The sequence below is a fragment of the Tetrao urogallus genome (assembly GCF_951394365.1).
Source record: "Tetrao urogallus genome assembly, chromosome: 4".
Lineage (NCBI taxonomy): Eukaryota > Metazoa > Chordata > Aves > Galliformes > Phasianidae > Tetrao > Tetrao urogallus.
Window position 1 is genome coordinate 9533199 of NC_136817.1, and position 27273 is coordinate 9560471.

General features: G+C 45.5%; 1 protein-coding gene across 7 annotated transcripts; it reads right to left on the reverse strand.

Annotated features, from left to right (window-relative positions):
- Window positions 1-1671: 1671 nt before the first annotated feature.
- On the reverse strand, window positions 1672-25366 carry ELF2 (E74 like ETS transcription factor 2; the record flags this gene model as incomplete). Of its 7 annotated transcripts, none has more annotated exons than XM_079534726.1 (8): window positions 1672-2299; window positions 2678-3031; window positions 3425-3617; window positions 8663-8749; window positions 10484-10621; window positions 11579-11692; window positions 24160-24325; window positions 25295-25366. In XM_079534726.1, the coding sequence occupies 8 exons, from the start codon at window positions 25364-25366 to the stop codon at window positions 1672-1674; spliced, it is 1752 nt and encodes a 583-aa protein (XP_079390852.1). The 7 variants fall into 7 exon arrangements, with proteins under 7 accessions (XP_079390852.1, XP_079390851.1, XP_079390853.1 ...); XM_079534725.1 differs by having other exon boundaries at window positions 10484-10657; XM_079534727.1 differs by lacking the exon at window positions 8663-8749 and having other exon boundaries at window positions 10484-10657.
- Between the last annotated feature and the right edge of the window lie 1907 nt (window positions 25367-27273).

Sequence of the window (27273 nt, forward strand, 5' to 3'; positions counted from 1 at the left end):
CTCACCAGTGTTTTCTACTTGCGTCTATGAGACACTCAGAGAGATCAGTACACTCGAGTAGTGAAGTCTGCTCACTTGCCCCTTTTTACTTTGCAGTGCAGCCTTAGAAAATGAAAGAATTACTGGAGGAGCTGTAAGTCGTCCACAGAGCTTCACGAGACAGTGGTTCTCAGAGCCATTTCAGCAAACCCTGTTTTCTTTGCTTTACAGCAAATGGGAGCACACAGAAAGTTATGAACTGCGGGGCAGTACCTTCCTAGCTACTCGAGTTACTCCACTCCAGTGCTCGTCCAATCAGCAACAGTGGAAGAACACTGAGTATTGCTGACCATGTCAAAAAAGCTTAGAGAACGAGACCCCTGTCAGAAGTCAACTACTGCAAGCTTCTCAAATACTTCAACGAAACCTATTTCGGCGCACTGTGTGGGAGAGCTGCCAGCCACGTGGAGTGTCAGAGTGCTGGGGAGCTCCATGTTACCACACTATCCCAGCTACGTGAGGCTGAATGCCCAGATGATTTCAAGTAAGCAGAACAGGAACCAAACAGCTGAAAGGAAAAAGTTAAAAACAGAAGGCAGACAAAACAAATTTCATTTCTATATTTCAGTAAAACCTACTTGAATACACTTTGAAACAAGAGTACAACAAAATAGAATATACTTCAAATGTTGAATATACAAACTATTATAGTTCATTCTGAACACTGGTACTTCCCTCTTAACTTCAACTAAAAAAAAAAAAATTTACAGGTTTAGAACTACCTGACGAAAGCTCATGCTGGGTGTGACCTTTCAAGTGACAGAGTAGAGCTGAAACTGAAATGTATGCACAGATGTCAAGGCTAAGTGAGAGACACAGGCATGTTACAGCAGAAGGCCGGAGGCCTGCTGCTGTTTTGTCCACAATTAAGAAATTTAGACAGACTTTACCTACCATACAAAATATGTTACATGTAATTCTATAACAATACTGTGCTAGGTACAAGATTTTTAAAAAAATTTGTTTTAATAAAAAAGCTTTAAACAAACAAGCCATTAGCTTATTTCAAGAAAGATAATTGAAAATCAGTCTAAGGCTTTCATTTTAAATCTGCTTAAGCTATGATACAAAAATCCCTCTAGGTCTCTGTCTTCTTTTAGAAGCTCTTCAATCTCCTTTATTTCACATTCTACAATACCTAGTAGCAGAGGTTTTCACTTAGCACCAGTTGAGTACTGCGGGCACGCAGCAGTGATTGCTGGTATGCATATAAGATTCATCAACTTTGCCATTTCTAGAAATGAGACTTTCCTCTTCCCTGAAAAACCAAAAACCAAGGCAAACCTCTCACACAATTCAATTTTAGTGTTCCAGGTCTTAGTGTGCTGTGACAGCGTAGTGAACTGCTTGGTCCCTTTTCAGTCTCTCTACCGTTCCTTCTCCACGGGTTCAGCTGTCTCCTGACTGGAAGAGGCCGTTTCTGTCAGCATAGCAATGTGGTTCCATTCCCACTGAAACACGGGAAAAATACTTCTTTTTCTCCCCACTAAGTCTCCAATGCAACTCATGTTTTTTTAACACTTCCCCACTCTCCTTTTTGACGTGGCGATCGCCTCCACTTCCCTCCCCAATTATGTCAGTTTAAACAAAACAGTAACAGTCCGTAAGTCCACGCTGGAAGCAACCTGTTCTTCACTTCTCACACGTTAGGATTCCTTCTGTTTTCATTGTCACAGGAAGCGCGATAGCTGAGGGCGTACTAACTACCACGACATGGGTTACAGTCTTGCTCCCATCTGCCGTCTTCTCTTCCTGTAAGAGCTGCAGCGTTTTCACTTCACGTTCTTGCGTTACAGCCGCTGTGTCTGATTTCACTTCCGGGCTTTTTATTACTGCACTAATAACCCTGGGGGCAGTCTGGCCTGACGCCTGCTGCGCAGGCACCGATAGTCTCATCACTGGTGTCCCGTGAGCTATGGACACCGGGGTCAGTGCTCTAACAGCCAACGGGGTTCCAACGATGTTGATACTTCCCGACCCAGTCAGGCCTGGTTTTGTCTGTACCTGACACTGCGTCAGCTGCGTGGCGGGGATCGTAATGATCTTGGCAGGCTGCATGGTGATTTTGTCTCCATTCTCAGAAGCCGTTGGCATCACAGTAGGGATTGTCTGGATTACCACCTTTGGAGTTGTTGCCGTTGTTGGACTTGTGTTGGTAATTAACGGCGACCCTGCATTCACTGACTGCACTGCCACAGTAGAAATTTTCTGTCCCAGAGAGGTCATTACAACAGGCACTTGCATTGCCACACGTACAGTCCTGCAAAATAAAAACGTGCATTTAAACCGTTAGAGCTGAAAACAGCGATACGCAAATCCCAAATTTGCAGCTTTCTAACTGGTTCCTTAAAAACAACGAGGACAAAAACCTCCTGTCCATCTCATAATAGGAGTTTGTAGATTGAGCAGCATCCATCTCTCTCTTCTCTACGCGATTTTAAAATATGCTTGAGGGCAAGTGCACTGCTAGGCGGCTCTGTCTCATAAACCACACTTTCACAGTATTCTACCACAATTCATGGCTGCCTGTAGATCAGAGAAGACTTCCAGCATACAAAGTAATAAAGACACCATCCCAACCAAAAAGCTGCTCGTCATTCATCGGTGAACAACAAGCCCAAGCCACATCAATACAAACCTGGGAGCCGACGATGCTGGGACAGTAGTAGTGGTTGTCGAGGGGCGAGATGATGATGAATCGTGTGCTGGTGAGGCAATATTCACCACTCTGGTGACTGCTTTTTCTGTTCTGGTACAGCTTAACTGAGACAAGTTTTTTCCTCCGCGTGCAGAGGTTGCTGCTTTCAAGAGGTTTTCTGCAGATAAAGACACTCTCTCCAATGACTTCTCATCTGTAGGCATTGACAAATCTTCACTGCAGGGTTCGCTTTTGTCATCATCGATGACAACTATATTTTTTGGCATCTCCTTAAACTGATAAACGAGCCTCTGTCCCTCAACTTTGGCAAGGATTCCCCTTTGATAGTAGTATCTGCAAGAGAAGTACCATTAAGTGGTAACTGATACAGATTCTAGAGAAAAACTCGCTCTGCGCTAGCAAGAAAATCTAACATAACCACAGCCAAAAATAAAATGTAAGAAGGCATGGCAAGAAGCTGCACAGCATCTCAAATATCCAGCTTAAAAAAAATCTGGCCTTTTAAACACAAACCTCTAAAAGTAAATTGCAAATTAACTGGTAACATGGAAAGCAAAAGGAACTGCAAAACTGCTGCTTTTTCATCAGCAAAGTCAGCAAAAGGGCAGCTTTTAACACCTCAGAATGCGCATTATTTCTATAGAGTTCATTTTAGACATGAGGATTTAAGAGTCAGATATGAAATTATAGTAGGAGCTGTAAGTAAGTAGCAGCTTAAGATTTTACCTCAGAGCTCTTCCCATGGTCTCATAGTTCATGTCAGGTTTGTTTTTGTGTTTTCCCCATAGTTTGGAGACAGCTTTCGAGTCTACAAGCTTAAAGATTCCTTTCTCTCGCTGAGTCCACTTAATATAACGAGGACAAGTATTTTTGTCCTGGAGAAGGTCCAGAAGAAACTCCCATAAGTATGTTGTATTTCCTATAACCAGAAAGCATGTGAACATTAGAAATCCACTTTCAAGGACAGCAGAAAATTCTCCATATATAGCTAACTCCAAATGACCTAAATTACAGGCAAACACTACGCAGAGGATGGTATGTAATGCAACCTGCAAGCATTCATTCATTCTGTTTAGTAAAGCTTTCATAAATATTTACATTCTGAAAGGAGCTAACCCTGGTGATCTGTTGGATAGCACAGGAGCCTCTTCAATTCCCAGTTCTTGAAAAGAGAAAAGAAGTACAGGAGGGTGTTCCAAGACTCTACAACCTACAGCTGCTCTGCGCAGATAGGAACACAGCTCAGAATTTTCTTCTCAGTTTCTTAAGCAGAGGAGAGAAAAGCCAGTGCACTTCAAGATGCTGAAGTACAAGACGACAGAAATAAATCACGTACAAAGGCATACAACCTTCAATAACCATCTCAAACGGCAGTAAGGCCACAACTTCCTGTCCAGGATCATCCTGCTGACTTCAATGGGACATCAGCACCAAGGGGACTCTCACACCCGCTGCTGACAGCCCCGTGTTCCGATCCAAATGTATCTTGCACAATGATCGAGGCCTGCTAGGTGCAAAGCCAGTCCAGCTACTCCCTGCAAGGATTTACACGGCAGAAATGCCACGTACCTTCCTGCAACTGGGGAGGTACAGAATGAAGAAGCCTACAGAATAAGAGTTCAATACACTTCTCAGACATTTCAGGGGTGTACAATTTCTGTACCATTTCCACTGGAGGTGCCACAAGACAACATCTGTAACAATGACTATCAGGATGGCATAAAACATAACCTGAGGGCTGCCTGGACTCTGACTACACCGAGCAAAAGGGAAAGAAAAGCAGAAGGAAAAAAGATACCTCTGTTTTATCAGTAGTGCTGGAGAAGACTGCTAAAGCAATTCAAGAAGGGAAAACCAAGACAGATCCACAAGAGTAACAACCTCAGAATGGCCATCTCAATTCACGTGATCATGCTTCCAAGCCAGCAGCAGGTGCCATGGGCAAATTAAAACGTACACCCCAATATTTTCTGCGTGCAAAGAGATCATTAACTCTTGAAGTTTAATGGCCCAGCACAGCACTTGTTTGTAGCAGGGCGTAACAACAAAAAATATATTAAGGCAGTTGAAAGGCCTCTCTTACAGAGTCCAAGAAGTTAACTACCTTAGAAAAATCTCATTATAGTTTCCATCTTCTGGATGATGATCTCAGAGACAGACTACCCAATATTTTAGTAAGTGCTCCAATAAACAGCAAGTACAGAATCAAGTCATATGAAAATCCAGCTGCATTTCAGAGAAATATAGGACTTAAATGAGAAAAAGAGTCAAGACGTTCCAGAATCCTGGAATCATTCTGGATAATCTTCATGCTGTATTTTAGTGAAGTGAAGTGGTTGTTTTTTTTGTTTGTTTATTTGTTTGTTTTTCTTAGGTCCTTAGAAATACAATTTCTGGGTTCACCAACAAATCCTGTAGAGGTCTGCAACCGTTTCACTGCAGAAATAAAACTGACCTTCGAGAGAAATCATTCCTGAAAGTGCCTTATTTTTTCTGTTGGAAAGGAGCTGCTGACTCAACACTTTTTCCTTTTTTCTTCAAACTCTTAGTGACCTGAATAACATTTTTCCACATGAGGCCTATGGAATAGTTATGTTACTCAAAGGCCATCTATTCTGCTGCTCTGGCAATTATGGTTGCTATGCATTTAACACAAAAGCTAACTTTAGAAATGTTTGAACTGTTTTTAAATCCTCTCTCCCTAGAAAACTAACCTTTCCTCATACCATGAATACGAGCCTATCGACTTCAGAGGAAGAAAAAGATACGACTATCAAATGTATTATCTGAGCAGGTTTACATTCATGCTGCTGTTATGCATCCAAAATCCAGCATGGTAGACATAAACACACAGTACATCTTGCTAGGGAGACAGGAGCCTTTTTCAGTAGCATCTAGAACTCATCTCCACGCCTGGAAAGTCTCAAGATCACCAATATACCTTAAGAGTGCACAGAGTTGACACAATTATTACCTACCTTACCTTCAGTACAGAGCAATTTGGCACAGTGAAATACTTTGCTTGTATCTAGCTGATCATTACAACTGTCTGTTACTTGATCATAGAATCACAGAATCATAGGACCACCAAGCTTGGAGAAGACCTCTAAGATCACCCAATCCAACCGTCCACCTATCACCAATATTTCCCCACTAATCCCTGTCCCTCAGAACGGCATCTTAAAGTCTCATGAACACCTCCCAGGTCAGTGGCTCCAACAGCTCCCTGGGCAGCCTGTTCCAGCACCCCATCACTCTGCAAGAGAAAACAAGTTCCCTAACATCCAACCCGAAACTCCTCTGGCACAACTTGAGGCCGTTCCCTCCGGTCTTATCACTACTTCCACAAGGCAAGTGGCTGACCCCCACCTGGCCACTGCCTCCTTTCAGGCAGTTGCAGAGAGCTGTAAGGTCTCCCCTGAGCCTCCTCTTCTCCAGACCGAACGATCCCAGCTCCCTCAGCCATTCCCTTTAAAGCTTGTGCTGCACACCCTCACCAGTTCGCTGCCCTTCTCCGGGCACGTTCCAGGGTCTCAGCTTCTTCCTTGTGCTGAGGGGCCCAAACCTGAACACAGTACTCCACATGTGGCATCACCAGGGCCGAGTACAAGGGCGCAGTCGCCTCCCACCTCCTGCTGGCACCACAATCTCTGGTACAAACCAGGCTGCCGTTGGCTCCTTGGCCACCTGGGCACACCGCTGGCTCACGTTCAGCCAGGTGCCCAACAACACCCCCAGGCCTGTTCCTTCCACACAGGCTTCCAGCCGCTCTGCCCCAAGCCTGAAGCATTGCCTGGGTTGCTGTGGCCAGAGTACAGGACCTGGCACTGGGTCATGTTGAAGCTCATCCTACCGGCTTCAGCCAAGCAATCCAGCCTGCCTAGATTGCTCTGCAGGGCCTTCCTACCCCAAAGCACATCAACAGCTCCTCCCACCTTGGTGTCATCTGCAAACGTAGCGAGGGTGCTCGCAATGCCCTCACCCTGGTCATCAATAAGGATACTGAACAGGACTGGGCCCAGTGCCGACCCCTGGGGAACACCACTCACTGTGTCAGCTGTAGTCTCAAAATACAAGGACTAACAGCCAGAAAGCATGTCAATGATACAAGGCACTGTATCAACTGTCACGTTTGTACCAGCACTTATATTGAAAGGCTCAAGGCCAGTTCTGCTCCCTCTGAGGGAAAAAATTCTCCTGCAGCTTTATGCTATCGGTCCACACTTTTAAAACAGCACTTAAACAAAGCAAAAACAAAATAAGGGAAGTTAAGACAGATAGAAACTCTCAATCTTCTATGTGAGGACAGCTACTAGTACTATCACCCCAACTAAGGAGCCTTCAGTTCCCTCGATATAACAAACTCAAGCTGATTATCTACAGTTGCTTTACTGCGTACCCATCCAGAACGCACAGAGGAAGAAGTGCCTGCACGGACAACAAGCAACCTGTTTCCAGCTGCATACAACCAGCCGTTCTCCTCCTCCATGACTTAAATCTGCTGACAGCACTCAGCTCTAGCAATACTTCCTGTTTTTTCAGAAACACGTTACGTGTCAAATAACCTGCATATAGCAAATCCTTCTTTAAAAGAAACAGTAAATAAAATTAAGCCAGTAACAAAATATTCTGCAAGACTTAAAGTTAACCTTCATGAAGAAAGAAAATGTGTGTTATGCCAGCTGTGGTGTAAAATATGGACTGAGATAACTTGTGAGAACAACAAACATAAGCATACCCTAAGCGCCCATAGAAACTGGAAAAAAGAGTAGTAACATCTCACACTTGATAAAACTAACAGCTAAGGAGAGAAATCAGCAATAGAAACACAAACTGGAAGGACAGGAAGTCATTTCTGCAGCAACAAGGGCAGTTCACAAATGCTCTTCAGATAACAGGAAGCACTAAAAGCAACATCAGAATTACAAAGAAGGTTTAAAAAAATATTTAAAAAGAAAAATCAAACAAGACGCACTTTTAAGAACAGCAAATACAAAGATCTGCTACAGTGAAAAATCAAAGGCACCAACAGAGACCGATGCCTAGAAACTTAATTATTTTCTGCACCGGTTTCCATGAGCTAGCATCCATTCTTCCTCAGCCTGCTCACAAGCATGACTCAGGAGCTGTCCCCAGATAAGGAATGACGTAAATAGCAGAGATCCTGCTTTCAAACAAATCCTGAAATAACAGCTCTCGTGCTGACAACTGCATGGTTTTTCAGCTGGTACACTGCTACTGAGAGTCACTGAAACTCTATTTTCCTAGCTGTAAGCACAACTTCCTAACAACTATTCATGAAGTTAGCTGGGAACAAGATCCACGTTCTGCACCTAGGCAGGGCTAAGAGCTGATACACTGCACTGCAATTCAACAGTAACCTGTGAGTGGGTGCTGTGGGTCTGTCTGATCTCTGGGTGAAAAGCTGGGACTTGCAAACCAAGACAGGACTCTTCATCATGAAAAACAATAAGAATAATGACTCTTCTGCATAAAGCTCCTCACTCAAGCAGCAGAGAAACATACCATCATTTGTTTTTACCCTTCAGCCAATTTGTATCTATTAGTCAAGCAACACATTCCCACTGATGTCTGTGAATCAATTAAGGGAACACATTTCCAGTCCTCAACATTACAAATGCCCACAAGCTGCTTCTACTTCAGAGCAAGTCCTACAGCGGCAGCTTAGCAAATTACGTGCCTGGCAACAAGTTAACACACACCACACAAGACAGCAATAAATGCAAAGCAAATGAAAATGTACGGGTTGTATTACAGGGCACGCAGGGGAGTTAGAAACATCCTTGTACTTCATCTTGCAACAACAAATGCAAAGACATCAAATAAAGTTGAGACCGAATGAAGTCAGTGCAAATTCACCTACCAAAGTTTTCAAGATCTCAGTTTTACCTACGAGACACACAATACATATAAATGACATGATTTAACAACGTAAAATTATACCTTTGCCTTCTCTAGGTTTCTTCTTTATACCTAGGTCTGGAGACCCATCTGAAATGGTCGATTGTTGGCTCTTGGGTTTACGGCCAGCTGCGCACACAACACATGCAGGGAAAAATGAAAAGTATTAATTGTATGCAGAATAAAAGCATTTTGTTGTTCGATTTTGCTGAAAGAAGAAGTTCTTTTTTTTTTTTTTTAATGCTGTTTCCTTGCTTCAAGTATGGATAAACTGCCATTCTTAGATTATGAATATTGCACATCCAATTTAACGCATCATTCGTCTGCTTATTCCAGAGGCAGATTTAACCTCATTTCAGATGAATTACTGGCAGGTGCAGTGCACACCACACATAGGAAGTAAATCCAGTGTATTTGCATTCCTTTAGTCACATGCCTCTCTTACTCTGGAACCTACCACCCTTCTGCCTGCTTTGTTTTCGATAGAGCACATGCCCATCAAAGCATCAATTTTCCTACAAAATCCTACAGCTGAATCCACAAAACTCCCACTTACGCTCCACATCTGCCCATTAAAAGCTACAGGCAAGCTTCCTCTCAGCGTGCAGCCCCTGGGACGCAGGTCTCAGGGTGGTGCTGGGGCTGCTCTGCCCTCGCAGCCCCTTGCTGTGCTCCGGTGTCAGGGAAATCCTCACCCTTTTACACTCCACTGACCTTTCCATGGAGGTAAACGGGCCCAAGCAGGGGAGAGGATCATAACCTAGGGCAGCAGATTGCAAACAACCCTGGCTTCTGCCATCACTTTGAGGAGAGCAGCAGCAAGTAAATCTCCTTCCTCAGGAGCAACAGCATTATCTTTTGCTGATGAATAATATTCTTTGGTAAATGCTGAATTCAACAAGCATTAGTTATGACGACAGAAGTTATCACTCTATTGCTGTATCTGAATGACCTTACGCACTTTCAGCTTTCTGAGCACAGCCCTGTAACATAATCTGCCCACTGATGACTATTCAGACAGACAGTGAAAAAAAATACAGAAACGGTTTAAATCCAATATACAGCTATAAAAAAGCACTATCATTATTTTCCTGCTTATGTCATTTAGGGTAGTTACAGCCATTGTGACGTGCATGTGACTTCACCAAATCTCAAACTGTAGACCTCAGCTATATAATGCTTTACCATGACACTGAAGTTTTTTTCCCCTAAACTAGAAGCAACCCTGCATACATACAGCTGGAATCTCTAATAAAGTCCTCCTATGGTTAAGAGACTTATAACATGCCTGTAAGCAAACTGCTAGACCAGACTGATACCGACCATTCAGAGCCATCTCATTTGGTAGCTGAATGCTTAGACCTTGTTCACTGTTCCCATTAGTGCCTCCTCCAAGGCACACCGATCAGACAAACAAGATACTTCTTTCCCAGAAAGACACTGTACTGATTCTGTAAATCAAATTATGCTCTTGTAAGCCAGTAACTTTTCTACTGTTCCGTTCGAGGACTCCTGAAACCAGCTGCTCTCACACACCTATTCCAGAGAAACATTTACCCCCTTCAAGTCCTTTCTGAATCCTTCTTTACCTTCCCCCACTCTGAAGACTTCACTTTAACAAGGCACAGAGCAATAAAAGAAATCCTTTTCCTTAGCAGTTGGTAAAACGCATCTCTTGCTACTTTTGGATGTTGTCACAGGCCTGTTCTCTAAGAACTCGCATTTCAGACGTGAATCACACTGATAACCTGAGCAGAGAAATCAGCTAATCTAACCTACCTGTATCCATCTCAACTGCACCATCTGTGGCTGCCTGCATACGAAATAAACCCTGAGGTAGCTGCTACGAGGAGCCATACGCACCTTTTTTCTTCTTCATTCGTTCATGGATATCAGGGGACGTTCGAGCAGGAGATGAATCCATTGGTTCAGATTCATCTGCTGGCACCTCTACCACAGTTTCTGCGATCACATCAGGCCTCATGGCTGCATGGATGAACTCTGGGGTTGACACACAAGGAGGGACCAAAACTTCCACTAAGAGGAAAAGGGGGAAAAAAGAAAAATTATGTTACGAAGTTTCTACTTGACTGTTCCAACCTCTCTTAAATGAAATTGCTTTAAACAAAGTACGTGCAAAAATGTAGCAAGATTCAATTCCAACAAACTGCCATGTAGAAAATCAGTCCGCTCCCCAAAACATGCACACCTATGATCACTGTCGAGCATAAGATAATTATATCAAAGCAATACTGTTTTGATTTAAGCTCAACTTTAAACTCAATTTTAATTGAAGAAAATTAGAGCTCAATCCCTGATCCTTAGTTCATTAAGGTTTGCATCCCAAATTCCATTTCCTACTTGATAGCTTTTGGGTTCCAATCTGATCACGATTTCATCCGGTGTATATTAAGTGACTTCAGAAAGAAGATACAACTAAAGGAATCATCAACACTGACTTCTGGGTTTTTAAACTGGTAACAATTTACAACATCCTGTATTCAGATATTCTTTCTAAAACAGAAGAACAGATGAAAATAATTTTCCCTCGAAGTAACTATTCTAGCAAAGCACAATGTCAGGTTCATAGCATCAAAGAACGACTTAAGTAGGACGAGATGCCTGAGGTCACCTGGCCCAACCTCTGCTCAAACACGGAGGCCCTGAGCAGGGTGACCATGATGTTCCAGCTAGTTACTGAGGATCTCCCAGAAGGAGACTCCACAACCTCTCTGGGCAACCTGTGCCAGTGCTCCATCACCTGCACAATAAAAAAGTTTTACCTGATGTTTAGATGGAAAAGTCCACTTTAAATGTGTAGCTTATTCAAGTATGTGCACCCAACAACATGACTCAGGTAAATGATACCACCTGGAAGCATGCTTCTTACAGGATGATGGTTTTAGTCATTAGTGGAAAGAAAAACTGCTTGGAGAGGAAAAACTGTAGCTGACATACCAGGACTCCTGGCATTTCTCAGGCAGGTAGGAGACTCCATATGAAGCAAGGCCTCTGCAGCTTCAATTGTCTTATCTGTGCAGTGTACATTGCTTCCGTGTACTGATGCTTCCACTGCAGAAGGATAAAAGCGTTATGAGACCAGATTAGTCATACAAGTCACAGAATCACGGAATGGTTTTGGTCAGAACGGCCCTTTAAGATCATCTAGTTCCAATCCCTCTGCTATAGGCAGGGACACCTCTAAACCAGGTTGCTCACAACCCCATCCAGCCTGGCCTTGAACACTCTAGGCTCAAGTCCATACAAATCATTGTCTGTTCAACAGTGCTGTTCAATCTTAAACATGAAGATCAAGAAGTTGTCCGGTGCCTTCACACCATTACACCTTACTACCGACAGAAACGTTCAGGGAAGACATGAGACAAGCAGCCAACGAGAACCAACACTGCCACTTCTGAGATCTCTGGCTCACAGCCAAGCTCCCTGTTTCTAATAGGAGTGCAAGAGCTTACAGAGACAGACTTTTGAGGGCTTCTCCTCTACTTCCTATTTAAGCAAAATAGGAATTGTGATGGAGATGGCTGTAAAATGACAGAGCAGAGAGAAGCAAACCCATCTCCGACTGTGATCCCATTAAATTACAAACATCACTTATCTTCAGCTTTTCAGTCTATTTAGATAAAGTGTACATACAAAAACAAGATTAATTTCCACAGCAGTGATATCTTGTTACCTAATGCCGAAAACATTGGCAAGTTGGGCTAGCGGGCATGGTTGGTAATGAGAAAACAACAAAACCACAAAGCCTTCTCTTAAACAACAGCTGAGGGACTAAGGTGAAAAGGTCTTTTTTTTTTTTTTTGAGTTCTGAAAACTCAAGAAAACTAAGCAGTTAAATAAAACTAATTTAAAGTGACTCCAAAAGAACGCACTTAAACTTGGATACAAGGCAGACCATCCGGCCCCAGCACAACACCACAAAAAAGGGAATCCCGGCGTTCTGGATGCCAGCTGCGGCGCTGCCGAGGCGCTGCCCCGTGGGCAGGCTGGGCAGGGTCCCAGGCAGCACAGCCACCTGTCCCGTGTCACCGCAGCACAAGGTGCCGGCTCCTGCAGCTCAGCTCACCATTTAAGGCAATGTGTCTCTCCGAGTGCCCTGCAGCCAGACGCAGGGCTATCTTTAGCTGCAGCAGGGTCACCTGTCTGCAGCCCCTGCCATCCGACGGGCATTCGGTGAGTGTTCTCCACGACAGCTCTGAGGCACCTATCCTGTTACCGACAGTGTCTGAGAAACAAGTGATGGCTGCCTGCTGGAAAGCAGGAAAACACCGCTGCTGCTACTTCTGCCTCGGGAAACCTGACAGAAACAGATTAGTGCAGGCACACGTGGGGAAAAGCTAGCAAATCAGACCTTAAAAGTAAGGACTAGAAGCTTTAAAACCCTACAAGCAAGAAGTTAGCAACGCCTGGAAAACACACAAAACTTCTAGTAGAATGAGACACCCCACTGAGCCAACCCTCTGCCACTGCCCTGCCCAGATGCTATTTAGGGGGCTCTATCTCCTGCGCAGTAGGCACCTGATAAGGCTGGCATTCCAGAACAGGGCAACAACAAAAGCTCACCCTGCGGGCAGAGAGAACCTTGCCAAAGGACAGGCTGTTACCTGCTGTGTCCCAACAGCCCTTCCCAGCAGCAGCTCAGGGCGGTCCCAAGCCTTGGGGTACCTGCACCCACAAGAGAGGCCCTGCAGGCAACATTCTACCTGAGTGATCCTCCTTCCCAAGGGAAGTCTCAGCCACACACAGGCAAATGACTGACTTACCTGGGACAAGGGCAACAAGGTCACTCAGGCGTCTCTCTGTACCTTTCCAACACCACTCCAGCACCATGCCAACCTGACCAGGAGCAAGGGAGAGAGTGGAGGAGATGGGAGAGGACAGGAGCGGAGGGGAGAGGAGGGGAAGCCCCATCTGTAAGATGTGGTGGGCAACCCCTACTGCACTGACACATTGGGAAAAGCATCAATCCACATCTCAGTGCCAATTTTAAATAAAAACTCTTTTGGCCACTCTCAAAGACATCCTGTAAACAGACGACAGCAAGGGCAAGCACCGAGGGACAGGCTCACTAAGAGGGTGGGATGCGCAGAAGGGAGAGCCATCAGCCCAGTTCCCCTGCACTGCAGCACTGGGAGCGCTCCTCAGGAGAGGCGTGGGGGAGAACTGCACCCAGAGGAGCAGCAGCGCTCACCTGAACGCCAACTGCAGCCAAAAGACACTGCCACGGGAGATCACTGAGGTTCCTCACCATGCAGCATCCCTGCAGCTCACATTAACACGGGCACACTGCAGCAGCCCTTCTGCTCACCCATGGCTGTGGGACACCACGTTTGTTTCCATTCTTTTAACCCAAATCTCATCCCGTTGCTTTCAGGAAGTAATAAGATTCTAGGGCACATTTTTTGGCACACTTCACATTAAAACTAAGTTTTCTGGTCTATTGTACAGAAGAAAAACATCTGCTTATAAAATAATCTATGTTTCTACCAGAAAAGAAAACAGCTCTCCTTTTTTAAATAGGAAAAGAGAACAGGCCAGCTGAGAACCATCTCCAACGCTGACTGAGCGCCTCCCAACCCCACTCTCCCTTCCCTATCAAATGCTGTGTGTACTCAGGGCTCCCAACTGCTGTTGCAAAAAGCCCAACTTGGTTGGTAGCTAAGCCCAACAGGGCTGCAGCTGAGCTTCACAGCAAGAAGCACCAGCAACGCGCACCTTTGACAGTGCTCCCAAAACAGGAGCAACCACAGGTACAAGAAGAGCTAGACTGTAGTTTCTAAAACAGAGCTTTGTGACACTGCATTGCAGCAACCTCCTTTCACCTGCGCAAGGTCAGCACGGAGCTGCAGCCCCAGGGCTTACAACAGCTTATCCCTTAATGCAGCCAGGCACCAGCACAGCGCTGCAATGAGGGGTTCCCAATTCCAAGCACGGATGGAGGGCATTAACGCACCTCACAGAAGTTCGCCGGGTTCACCTACCAACATTTAAAGGAGCACAGTGAACAGCAGCGCTGCCAGGCCGGTACCGCGAGCAACGTTATCTGCCAGCCCCACACCTATCCTTCTCCGGCTGACTGGAGACGCTCTCGTGGCCGGCAACCGAGCCAGCCCCAAATAGGAACAATCCGGGCCTAGCCTTCACCTCGCGGTACCGACCGCACCGCCGTACCGCAACACGGCGGCCGGTGGGCACAGGAATGGGCCGCAGGGCGGCAGACGCCCGCGGCCCCCGACGGGAACGACCACGTGCGCCCGGCGCGGCGTCGCCGCCACTTCCGTGTTTACACTCCGCGCCCCTCGGCGCCGCCGCGCGCCCCGCCAACCCGCGGGGAGCCGCCGCTCAGCCTCCCGCCTCGCGCCCATTGGCGGCCGCCGCGCCCCGCCCCGCCGCCCTCCATTGGGCGCGCTCCGGCCGCCGCCCCCGCCCCCCCGACCCCCCCGTGCCGAAAGCGGGGGGCGCGGGGCCGCTTCCGCCGCGCGGCTCGGGGGGGAGGGGGACCGCGGCCGCCCCGAGCCGCACCGCACACGTGGGCCGCGCGCGCCTCCGCCCGCGCCGAGTTTAAAAGGGCACCCTGGCGGGGAACGGGAGCGCGGGGCCGCGCCGCGACTCCGGGCCCGTCCGCGCGGCGTGGCGGGAGGCGGGCGGACGGCGGCCCGCGCGCTTCCTGGTTGCCGCCGCGGCCCCCCGCCCGCCCGGCACCGCTCCGCGGAGCCCCGGAGCCGGGCGGGTGCCGCCGCCGCCAGCGCCGCCCGTTTCCTGCCCGTTTGCTGCCCGGTCGCGGCGCGCCGCGCTCCCTCCTCCTCCCCCCCTCCCCCGTCCCGCCGCGGCTTACCGGCGCGGATGAGGAGGTCGAGCTGGTTGGTGGGCCCCTCGTGCAGGGAGGTCGCCATGTTGACGCTTCCGCCGCGACTTCGCGCTGCCCGCCGGGCGCGCGGGGCGGGGGCCGGCGAGTCGCTGCCGCGGGAAGTGCGGCAGGCGGGAGGCAGGGCCGGGCCGGGCCGGGCGGGCGGGCGGCGCGGGCACCGCGGCGGCGCTTCCTGCGGGGCGGCGCGGCGCACGCGATCCTTCCGCCGCCGGCCCCAGACAGGAAGTGCCGCGCCGGCACTCGCCGCCGCCGCAGCGCGGGGCCGCCCGCGGGCGGGGGAAAGCGCCGGGGCCCCGCGGCCGCCCGCCTCCCGCCGGCAGCGAGGCAGCGCCGCCCGCAGCGCGGTGCCGGCGGGGGCGGACGGACGCCGGGTGCCGCGACGCCGCCCCAACCGCGCGGAGCTCCGCGTTCAGGGCCCGCACGGGGACTCCCGCGGCCGCGCGTTTCCGACCCTCCCTCGATGACGCAGGGGGCGAACCGCCGCTTTGTGCGCGGAGTTCAGACTGCCCGCGGCCCGGCGGACGAGGGGAAAGGCCGCGGCTGCGAGCGGCCGCCCGCCGTCCCGTTTTAGCATCCCCGCGACGGACGGGAGCAGCGCGAGTCGGAAGCGTTCAGAATAAAAGCCCGCAACTGCTCCGCTCAGCACCTCGCATCCTTCTGATGTCCCCCTACTCCTTCCGCCGCTCTCACGGCATTTTAGGAGCGCAATTCCGCGACCGTATTCCTCTCCCCTCATACACACACACCGGTGGGGCACCATTCTCAGCCCCGCACGCACAGGCAGCGCAGCGCTCGCTCCTCCTGGCAGCGCGTTCCCGCTAGGGGACACCGCCGCCTTCCCCAGCAGCCAGGCCCAAGGACACGGAAAGGCACCGCGCGGGCACGCAGCTCCCTGCCCGGCCAACCCTCCTGAAGGAGGAAGGCCGCTTTTCCCCTGCGGTTCCTTGTGTTTGAACCGCGTGGTTTTGCGGTATTTTATGCTGAACGCTATTTGATTCGTCCCAGTAATCTAATCTTACTATTTCAAGTGGGGAAAAAAAAAACAAACCTACAGTCGCTAGGGAAAAAAAAGCAAGCATGCACTTTTTAATCTCTCTTAAAGCCTCCAGCCTCGGCAGTGGGCTAGCAACAGGGCTGCAAAAACAGTATAAAACGATATAAACGATAAAACAAGGCCCAGAGAGGCAAGAAATAATTACATTGCAGAATAGGACCATGTGAAGATGAACTTCCATTCCTCCGCTGCTAATAAATAAATACAGGGGTTTTTAAACCCGTTAGGATACGCTGTGTTTCACTGTCATGAGTTCACGCAAGCTCAGCTGGCAAGGCAGCCAGGCCTCCTCCAAGTAGACCCACACCTTACCACATGCTACAGGCAATGACTGCCAGAATTAAGGAGAAAAGGGAAACCCAACAGCGTCCCACTGTTCAGGAAAGCCCACGCTGACACTAAGGTTAATGACACACACGAATTACCACTTTGTGCATTCACAAGTGATTTCAAGAGCATTTCCAGCAGACACACATCTCCAACTCCACGCACTTGAGAGTCTGGCAGAGAAGGCACTTGGGTAACAGGAATACAATGTAAGTGAACCATACCACCTTACACTTTGGAATACAGGAGTAAAATAGCTCTAAGTTCACCCTTTCCTAATAACGCATACGAACAACTCCATTCAAGTTAAAGGACACAAGTTTCACCTTTATACTGATTATTCCTTAACAGTGAAAGACGACCCAAGAGAAGAAGCGGGATGGGATTAATTGCATGCTAGGCAGCTGATGTACGAATTCAAATTAAGACAAAGGGAAAGGTTTCAGCTGATCTGCAAAGAGAAAGGCTCACCTATCCAGCGCTTCCTTGGGCAGTCCTCAAAACCAGTACAACGTACATCAACTACAGAGAAATTGCAAGTCTCATTTCCCACAGTTTCCCATGCCAAGTTTCCTTTTCCATCAAAGTTCTGATGAACATGTTGGAAACACCTCTGTTAGCAGATTGTAGCTTCCCTGAGGAATGTCCTTCACAAGGTTTGTAACTCCACATGCTAAAATGACAGCCCTCTAATGGCACCTTTATCCTTCCATGCCCATCTCTGATGGCAAACATTGAATCGCAAAGACAGACATGTACTTAACTATTTTTATCCACAGACGATTCCAGAATGATAAAGCTCTGGCCAGAAAAGGCAAATTATCTTAAAGCAGTTACTGATTCTTGGCAGTGATTGGTTTGACTTTGCTTGTGTAAAGAGCCAAGGGCAGGCAGCAATCTGTCACTGGGTGGCATTTGCAGTCTACACGAATGCCTGCAATAGTGACAGGACACGATTTTAAACTGAGACGGGAGAGGTTTAGGTCAGATATTAGGAAGTTTGTGACACAGAGGGCGGTGACGCACTGGAACAGGTTGCCCAAGGAGGCTGTGGATGCCCCATCCCTGCAGGCATTCAAGGCCAGGCTGGATGTGGCTCTGGGCAGCCTGGTCTGCTGGTTGGCAACCCTGCATACAGCAGAGGGGTTGAAATTAGATGAGTATCGTGGTCCTTTTCAACACAGGCCATTCTATTATTAAGTGATAACAGAGGAACAATACTCAACTGCCATCCAAACTAGAAAGTTTCAAGTAATTTCAGAACTCCAGGCCAGTTTTGCACAGAATCCCCATGCAATTCACCTCAAGCAATTACAGAAATAGCCCATTGTTGAGGACAGCAACCATGAAACTGCTGGCACTTCATTGCATTGCAACCCTCTGACGTAACGAAATAGATTTCAGAAACACGACAGAGGATGCAACAGTCCCCTTTATCAGCCTATCACCATAATCACTAGCATCCCCTGTGGATTCCATTACAGAAAACAGCAGAAATAACGGCAAGATAAACACAACGTGCCCCTCAAAGAAGCTGCGAGATACTAAGCAGGGTGTCTGTACTGTGCTAAGGCTGTCTCTGACTACACCATATCAGGTTGGGTAGACCTAGGCTCCTAGTGTTCACTATTCGTGCGGCCACTAGTGATCCCACATAGAGAGGAAAACACGCTCAGGACTGGATACCACAGGTAAACAGAAAGGAGTCATCCAAAATAACAGAAGTCTCAATACCGGCATGATTTCTTGTGAATGCAGAATAAGACAGACAGCTATGTCTCAAAAAATATTGTTATACGCAATCCCTTGCATAATTATAATAAAATTATTCCTTATGAGTCAGTCACCATACCTTTGATCAATAAATACCGTTATCTTACACCAAATTTGTCTTGGCATGAGCATACATCATACTGCATTCTGATTTCAAGACACACACTACCAAGTTGCTCAGCTTCCATCAGTAAAATATAGCAGCTGACTCTTTGATCAACAGTCTGCAATTCCTCACTACCAACTAGAACTAGACTAGGAAGTTAGAAAGAGCGTGCCAGTCTGAACGTCCCATTCTAGCAAGCCATTCAGTCAGCCTCATATTTACCATAGAAAATAATAATGACTGAAAAGCATACGTTAAATTAGGTTTTATAACAAAGAACTTAGTTTTGCAATGTTCGTTTTTTTTTCTTAAAGCACCAAAGGAGCACTGAAAGCAGCAACGTAGAAACCTGAAATCTAGACAGAACTGAATACCACAGCCAGGCCGTTACTGCTACACAAACACATCAACCACAGAGCACCTGCACCAGCTCTTTCCATTAATATCTCAGAAAAGGAAACGCCGGCAAATATGACACAAAATTTCAGCTGCCGCTCAGTTTTGCATCTGATTTCAAAGTGTCACTGAAAACAGGCGTTCCTGTCTGCAGCAGGAATGCTCCAAGAGCTACACAAAGTAGCACATGCAACTGGAGGGGCATCATTTTGTTTCATCCTCACTGATATTTAGCTAGCAAAAATGCAATGCGTTTCTTGACAGTGTGAGAACTCACACCAGTGTAGTAGCAATTTCTCTTTTGACACCATGTGAACTCGCATTCTAAAGCTATGAACATGTTAGGGACATTTAATCCTAGCAGTAGAGCAACTATTCTGCACTTCACTCAAAGTTTCATGGCTGATTTTTTTCTTTCATCTGGCTAATGGGCATCATCTCAGCCCTTTGATGAAGGCAGCACCAACTTACGCTGAGAGTTCAGTGTGGTTCATGGAACATCCAGACTCTGGTTTCTAATCAGCACAGCCTTCTACAGCACACTGCTCTGCACTTAGAATCATTTCGGTCAAGCTGTCTGAGTAAGGAGACAAAGACCAATCACCACAATATGTCAGCACTACTGCAATGTCCACCAAATGCCCACTTGTCTTGTAGAAGAGGCAGTTCAATCAAATCACGTCTGGACGTGAAGGATACTTTGCTTTGTTTAACCCCAACGTACACATAATCAAATCAAACGTAAGGTTTTTACCAGATCTAAGTCTATCACATTTAACAACTGATAGAAACCAAAGGGTTCACAGGTTCACACCTAAAATAAGCAAGCAGAAAACAACTTCAATGATGATGAGAGAAGACAAGGAGATGCAGATACCGGAACAGGTAACAATTAGGGACTTTGTTACACAGACACACGTAACTGGTTCTCATGCTGATAACTGAGTAATAACCTGAACTTTCCTCTCCAAAAGAAGATTTGCCTTAAAAATAAACATTTCTTCAAGCTTTTCTTTTATCGGGGGAGGAGCTAAGCCTTAATTCACTGCATATCCATCTCCTCCCTCCTTAACAAAGGCTATCAATTTACTTGATAACTTACAGGAACTTCCGGGCAGAAAAAAACCTTCAGAGATCACAGACAAACATACCATCATTGTTGTCTTTGTAGCACAATATTCTTCCATCCTCCAGGATGTAATCCTGGAGGGGCTCATTTTCTGATGTCCATGAAAGTAGTTTCATGTACACCTTCCACCCGTCTGTGGCAATACCAATTACAGAATTAAACCAGAATTTCAGCTCGCACCACAGGAGGACTCCTGATGGAACACCACATTCAAAGAAACGTGGCTCAAAGGCAAAGCATCATCCACATACAAGAACAGCAGATCATGTCTGTGGTACCTTCAGATCTGCATAGAGAGTTAATCCAAAGATTACATCATCTAATTAACTAACATACACATCCACATTAGGGGCTCTGTGTCATGGCAGACAACTATACTAACTCCTTTTCAGAGAGGCTGCTCCTTTCGGGATGGCAGTTTATGCTGTTACATAAACCACAAAGGTTTTGCTGTGAAGGGCTAAACACTGTAAGGATGGATAAGTAATCAGGAAGTAGAAGCAAACAAAATCCATGTATTATAAACCAATTGTTAAGAAGGCTTGTGATGGAAACACTTTGACTGTTCCAATAAACAAAGCTGGTAACTCTGTTCCCAATAGTCCAAAGGGTGATAAGAGTGATATCGTGCACAGGAAGATAAATATTATTTCAATGTAAGGCTAACACTTCGCCTTTGAAACATCAGAAAGGCTTTTTACTTCCACCAACAATGTCGTATGAGCACCTGAAAATATTAAAACCCTTGCATTTCATTTTCCCTAGATAACTCTTTTAATCAAGTCTTTCCCCCATTCCCAGCACACAGGTAGCTTTTTATTTCCTGGAACAGGACAGACAAACAGAACTTAAACCAGCTGGTGTTTCTTACGGTAACCTTGTTGGGCTTTACTTTCATAGTTCATGGGTTAATTTTCATAGTTAATTGACTAATTATGATTAATGATTCCCGAGCGACAAATCAAGATAAATAAGATAGATTAGCGGATGACTGGAAAGTGTCCAAAAGAAATACAGATATGTATATATACACTGCCCTCAAATTAAATAAAAAATCATCAGCATACATAGAGTCATGGAATTGGTCAAGTTGGAAGGAACACTTAAAAGGCCCAACTAGGGTCGGTCATCTAGTCCAACTCCCCTGCAATGAACAGGGACACCTACAGCTTGCCCAAGTCACTCAGAGCTCAGTACAGCCTGACTGAGAACGTCTCCAGGGATGAGGCTTCCACCACATCGCTGGGCAACCAATTCCAGTGCCTCACCACCCTCACTGTAACTGACTTTTTCATCATATCTGATATATACCTACCCTCATTAACTATGAAGCCATTTCCCCTTGCCCTATCACCATACATGGTGATAAAGAGTCTGTCCCCTTCTTCCCTGTAGCTCCCCTTTAGATACTGAAAGGCTGCTACCAGGGGACCGTAGAGCCTACAGGTAACCATACTTTAGAATAAGGCCTTGGACACAACCCTCCCACAACATCCTTCTCTCCAAATTGGAAAGGTGGATTTAATGGGTGGACTGTTCAATGGACCAAGAAGCACGTCAGCCACCCTACCATGCTGATCACAAAGGGCGCTGATCCATGCATCTGATGGCTAGAAATGCTGCCTGTTACTAAATTATACAGGACTCAATTAACTGCATAGTACAGAAGGGGTTCATTGAACAACATGATTTTTTTTCCCAAGATATGCAGAAAACAAGTTGTTGTGTGTATCTAAATTAGGACATACCAGAAGCACATACTTCACCAGACAGGGATCCTGAAATGCTCTTAGCATTAGTATATCATCTTTACTTGTTTCTCTGTTTTAGCCTGCTTTCTCATTAACATCAACAACAGCATCTTCTACCTCATCTCCAATGTCAAGCTGCTTCCTACCAAACGCCTTTAGCAACGAACATGGAAATAAAACACGCTGCAGTTTACACTCCTGCAGCCCATTGCTTGTAATGGCACATTACCCAAGTGAATGTTTTCTGGGTCCTTCATATTTCCTGCCCTTCTGAACGTACTGAATATACTTCTGAGCAGCAGCTAAAAAGAAAGAATCCTAGAGAAGAACTCTGAGTTTTTAATTGGCATTTCCCCCAGTTGACTGTGGCCAAAACATAATACTTAAAGACAGAAAGAGCTCACTTGCAATAGCTCCTTACTCTAAGAGCGCTGCTCTGTTAGCCATTAAGCTATCAAAATCTTACTCATGAGAAACAGGATACTTCATGTCCAAAAAGCAACACTACTTAATGCAGAAGGTATCAAAATATCAGCACTTGAAAGCTTTCAAATACAGGTTTAATTCATAAAAGCCAGCTTCTTGGGAGGAGCACCCTCACCTCCCACTTACCTTCATCTTATAAGTTTTGTCACCCCAGTGAAAAGCAACTTCTAAAAAAGCCACAGTTCATATCTTTCCTTTACATTAATGTAACTTACAATTAGTATATTTAATTTAAACTGCATTTCATTGAACTGGAAGCATTCCAAGACCTGAACAATTCATTCATACATATCTTACAAAGTTGATGCATGTGATTTTTGATGCAGTGCCACGTGAGATTAACATTCCGATTCCAAAAATGTATGAGCAATTGCATCCACTGCTTAGGGAGAAACTGGACTTTAACCCACTCTGTCTGATGGAAACGTGCACATATTTACTGCACTACAAAGTTCAGCAACTGTGAGAAGAGTCAGCCAGCTGTGTTCTGCCTATGTGACAACAGGAATTCAAACTCTCTAAGTTAAGCAGCCCCAAGCTATGTGTATCAGCCAGCCACGTTCCACTCAAGGGGTTTAGTACAGACTGCCCAGGAGGGTTTTTCCTCCCTTTGGTTGCAGTTCCCCGCCCCACATCAGCATGCTAATTCTAGGAAAAATATAGAACATTTTAGTTCTATTGTTTCTCTGCTATTTGTTCTAGCAAAATTAGCATAGGGGAATGTTTTTCGAAGTTTCATAAGTACGAGTAGCACAAGAAAGCAGACAGGGCGGGTGACAGCCACTGCAACACAGCAGCATCCTGACCATCAGATGTCATAGGCTCTCAGAGGAGCACAACCTTCATTTTTTCAGACAGTTCAAACAGCCAGTGGTCCTCCTCAGGAAGTCCAGAGCTCACAAGCATGTGTTCTGCAGAAAGGTTTAGAGGTACGTCTATCTTTCTGTGCACAGGTCAGGCGCTTTAATGCCCAAGCTCTACTCTTTTCTTCATTCATAACTTATTTTACCGTATAGCATGAGTTCATTTCAGTCCATTAAGCTTTCTGCCTGTAACAGGACAGTCCAATTCCATTCCCTTCAGCCATGCGCTCCTGCCACTAAAGCAGCAATAAAACTGCTCTCAGACCAAAAAGGTAGGAAGAAAGGAACAAAGCGCACAGCTCTTGGGGGAGGGGGAAGGAGTTTGAAGATAGGCTGAGTAGAACAATGCAGTCCATGTTGCCAGTTGTCCTGCAGTTATTTGGCTCAGACACACGGTAGAACTAAATTCTAACCAGGTTCTTGGCTCAGCTGAGTTTAAAGAGCTCCAGGTTATCTAGTTAACAAACGCATAAATGAAGATTACCCTACTTATGAGGGCACAAAGTGCTAGAAATACAGCATCCTAAACCTGAGGGGACATTTTTACCTGTCAAACCCCAGTCCTGCTGCCGCTGAAACTAAGTACAATTAACTGCAGTGCTAACAGGTCTGATCCCAGGTCAGGATCTCTACCCTGTGAGTAAACGTAAAGCCACATTCCTCAGGGACCTCTAAAAGTAAGAAAATCTACTAAAAAAAAAGAAAAAAAGAAAAAGAAAAAGAAAGAAAGAAAAGAAAGAAATGAAAAAATAAATTAAAGTCTACCTGTTTCCACAGTTTCAGTCTCAATTTCTTGTTCCTCTGCTACATCTTGCATCAGATAAGTCTCGTCATCATAAACCAGGACCTGAGCAGCATAACCCTGTTCTAGTCTGGCACTAGGAACTGGCTCCACAATCACAGCTGGGAATTCAGAGACTGGCTCATTTTCCTATAGAAAGGGAAAAACAAAAAAAAACCCTCTAAATACTGCACTGTTGAACTCCAAATCAGTGTTTTTCTCTTATGCTTTTACATATTTTTTGAATAATTATAACAGTTCTGAAGATTTTTAAAGGAAATTTTCTTCTAAAGGAAGAGATATAAAAAAAAAAAACAAGTAGAGCTTATTGTTCACCCAGGGGATACTCCTGAATCTCAAAGGTCTTTTTTTTACTGATTCTAAGCACTTAAAGTTATCTGATGCTTTTAATCTTAAGATATTGGAAAAGACCAAGCTTCTAAGTTACTCAGCTTTACCAAGTGTTTCTTCTCGCTCTGCTCCATACGAAATGTAATCAAGCCTTTCTGCATATACTGCAACATACCTTTGTCTGACCCATATCTTATGAGCATTCATGTTTTGGATTAAGTATGTAAGTTACCATAAAAGAGCTAGCTAATTTGAAGCCCACATGCCTATCTTTCTTTGTTTTAGGATCAAAATATCTGTGGCAGTATATTTAATCTGTTCAAGTGTTGCAGGAGTGGAACCCTGCCAGCTACAGTATTTACTACTACCTACAGGACAGTAGAATGCTTTTGTTGTGGGTTTTTTTCTTTTTTTTTTTTTTTAAGAATGCAAAATACAAGCAAATACAATGTTTGAAAAAGGTCCTTCTATTGTTTTGCTCACCTGATCCTACCTTAAGTCATACCTAAGACCATTAATTTAAAGAGATGCTTAATATTGAATTTAATTTTGGAAGCTCAGTCTGAAATTGTACAGCAGGCTTCAAAGCTTCCTACTTCCACTTCTCTGCAATAAAACAACTATGTGCTAAGAGATCCTTGAAAAGCCATCTGCTCTGTAAACACTCCCTCGTCCACTTCACACACAAGCATACAGCAGCTTTTTCTTTCAAAATAGGATAGAAAGTATAAAGCATGTTAGTAAATAGATTCTGCTTATTTGTCTAACCTCGTGGTTTTTCATTCCATTGCTGTCGAACTCCAGGCCAGGGCCTCCAGTGTCAATCACTGCTGATGTCATGGTGCATCCCCTGAAGAGGCTTGCAGAGTTGCTATCTATCCCAAGGACTATAATGCTGATAGGCTGAGGTTATCAAAGGCTTACATTCACAATCCACTTCTGTACAACTGCTAGGCGAAGGCAGCTGAAATACAAAATAATTTTAAGTTATTTGCACCGCTGATATTAAAAAGACTTTCACCAGTTAAGAAAGTTACTGCATGCTGTATCTCTACATCAAGAAAGGGCACCAGCGAACACGAGAGAAAGATTGTGCTGACCTTGGTAAAGGCAAAACTGAACACAGCCATATAGAAAAGACAGAGCTTACTTGTCAGACTAACAATCAGACTAACTTTTTATTAAAAGATAATAAATAACAACCATGTTGACGTTTGATGTCAGTGAGAAATCCAAAGTTACAGAGGTACAGATACATACAAACCATGCAATACAAACCACGCAATTTGGGCCAGCATGGCTTTCCTAGAGCTACTATTAAGTCAGGATATGTTTTTTTTTTAAATGACACTTTCTTTTTTCTACCGATTCCACAGCCATAACAGCTATAGATTCATCATAACACTTTCAACCATATTGCCTTTTTTATATAACACACATCCCATCAACACACATCGGATGGTTATCTTTTAAATTAAAGAGCACTGCAGCAGCACCACTTTTTCCTTTTTCTAGAGGAAACTGTCCAGAGTCTGAAGAAGGTCACTGCACATCATAACACTCTAAGTCGGGTAAATCACAGACTGGTTGAGCTTACAGAGATACACAACCTGCAACTTCTTCCATCTCTCCTGACTAGACTGAGGAGTAGAGCTTTGTTTCTAAACAGCTACAATATATTTACCCTAAGTATTACTGTTTATCTCCTGTTTCTTTCCAAGAGGCAGATAAACCCCGGGCAGTGAGGAGCAGTTTGCTACAGCACGATGCAACCTAAGAAGTTTAGCTTCTTAGCTCCACAGGAGAAAGCACATATTCCACATCAGACATAAGAAGCCAATCTGATATCAACTACCCTTGCAGCTAACTCCACTGAGATCAACGCATTGGAGCAGGTTGGATAAGCCAACCTGATCTGGTGTAGTACCAGATCTATAGGCTGGTGGCCCTGCCTGTAGCAGAGGGTTGGAACTTGATGATCCTCGGGGACCCTTCTAATCCAAGCCCATGATTCTATGGTTGTAGTACAACTCCAAAGCCCAACATAGACAAAAATAACCAAAAGTAAAAGAAAAAAAAACACTTATCCTGGAAACAGACTGCTCTACTTTTACGTGATCATCCACATTAGAAATACTGCCAAGCACAATCATAACCCAACAAAAAAAGAGTCCAACAAATGGAAAATTTATTTCAGTTTGGAAACGCAGGCTCCAACCAATTCCAAGCCCCAACATTATTCCAGCAATTCAGGAATAACGCATTGATACAAAAGCAGAGGGAGCTTCAGGCAGCACTCTTGCATAGCCTAACCTGGTCCCCATGCTGTACAGCAATACAAATAAATACTCATATACTAGACCACGACTCCTGTCTGGTCATATTGAACCTATGATAATCCCACACAGGTGGCTAACGCAGCTGCAACAAGAGAGAACGCTTCATGTGTAGATCAGATTATGCCAAAAAAGAAAGAAAGAAAGAAATGTATTTATTTGGCTTCTAGGAATGAAGAAGCTTAGATGAATTCTGCACTGATTTCTCTCCAAGTGAATAAGCAATTACCTATAGAAGCAGAGTTAGGGTGATGTAAGGAACACACACGCTCTTAGATCATCCTCACTTTCCAGGCACAGCCAACATTTCTAACGAATAAAACCCTCAAAGAGAAAATGGGAGAATCATTAGGGCACTACACCCTCGTGTTCGCTAAAAGGTGGTATATTTAGACAGATGACACAAAACAG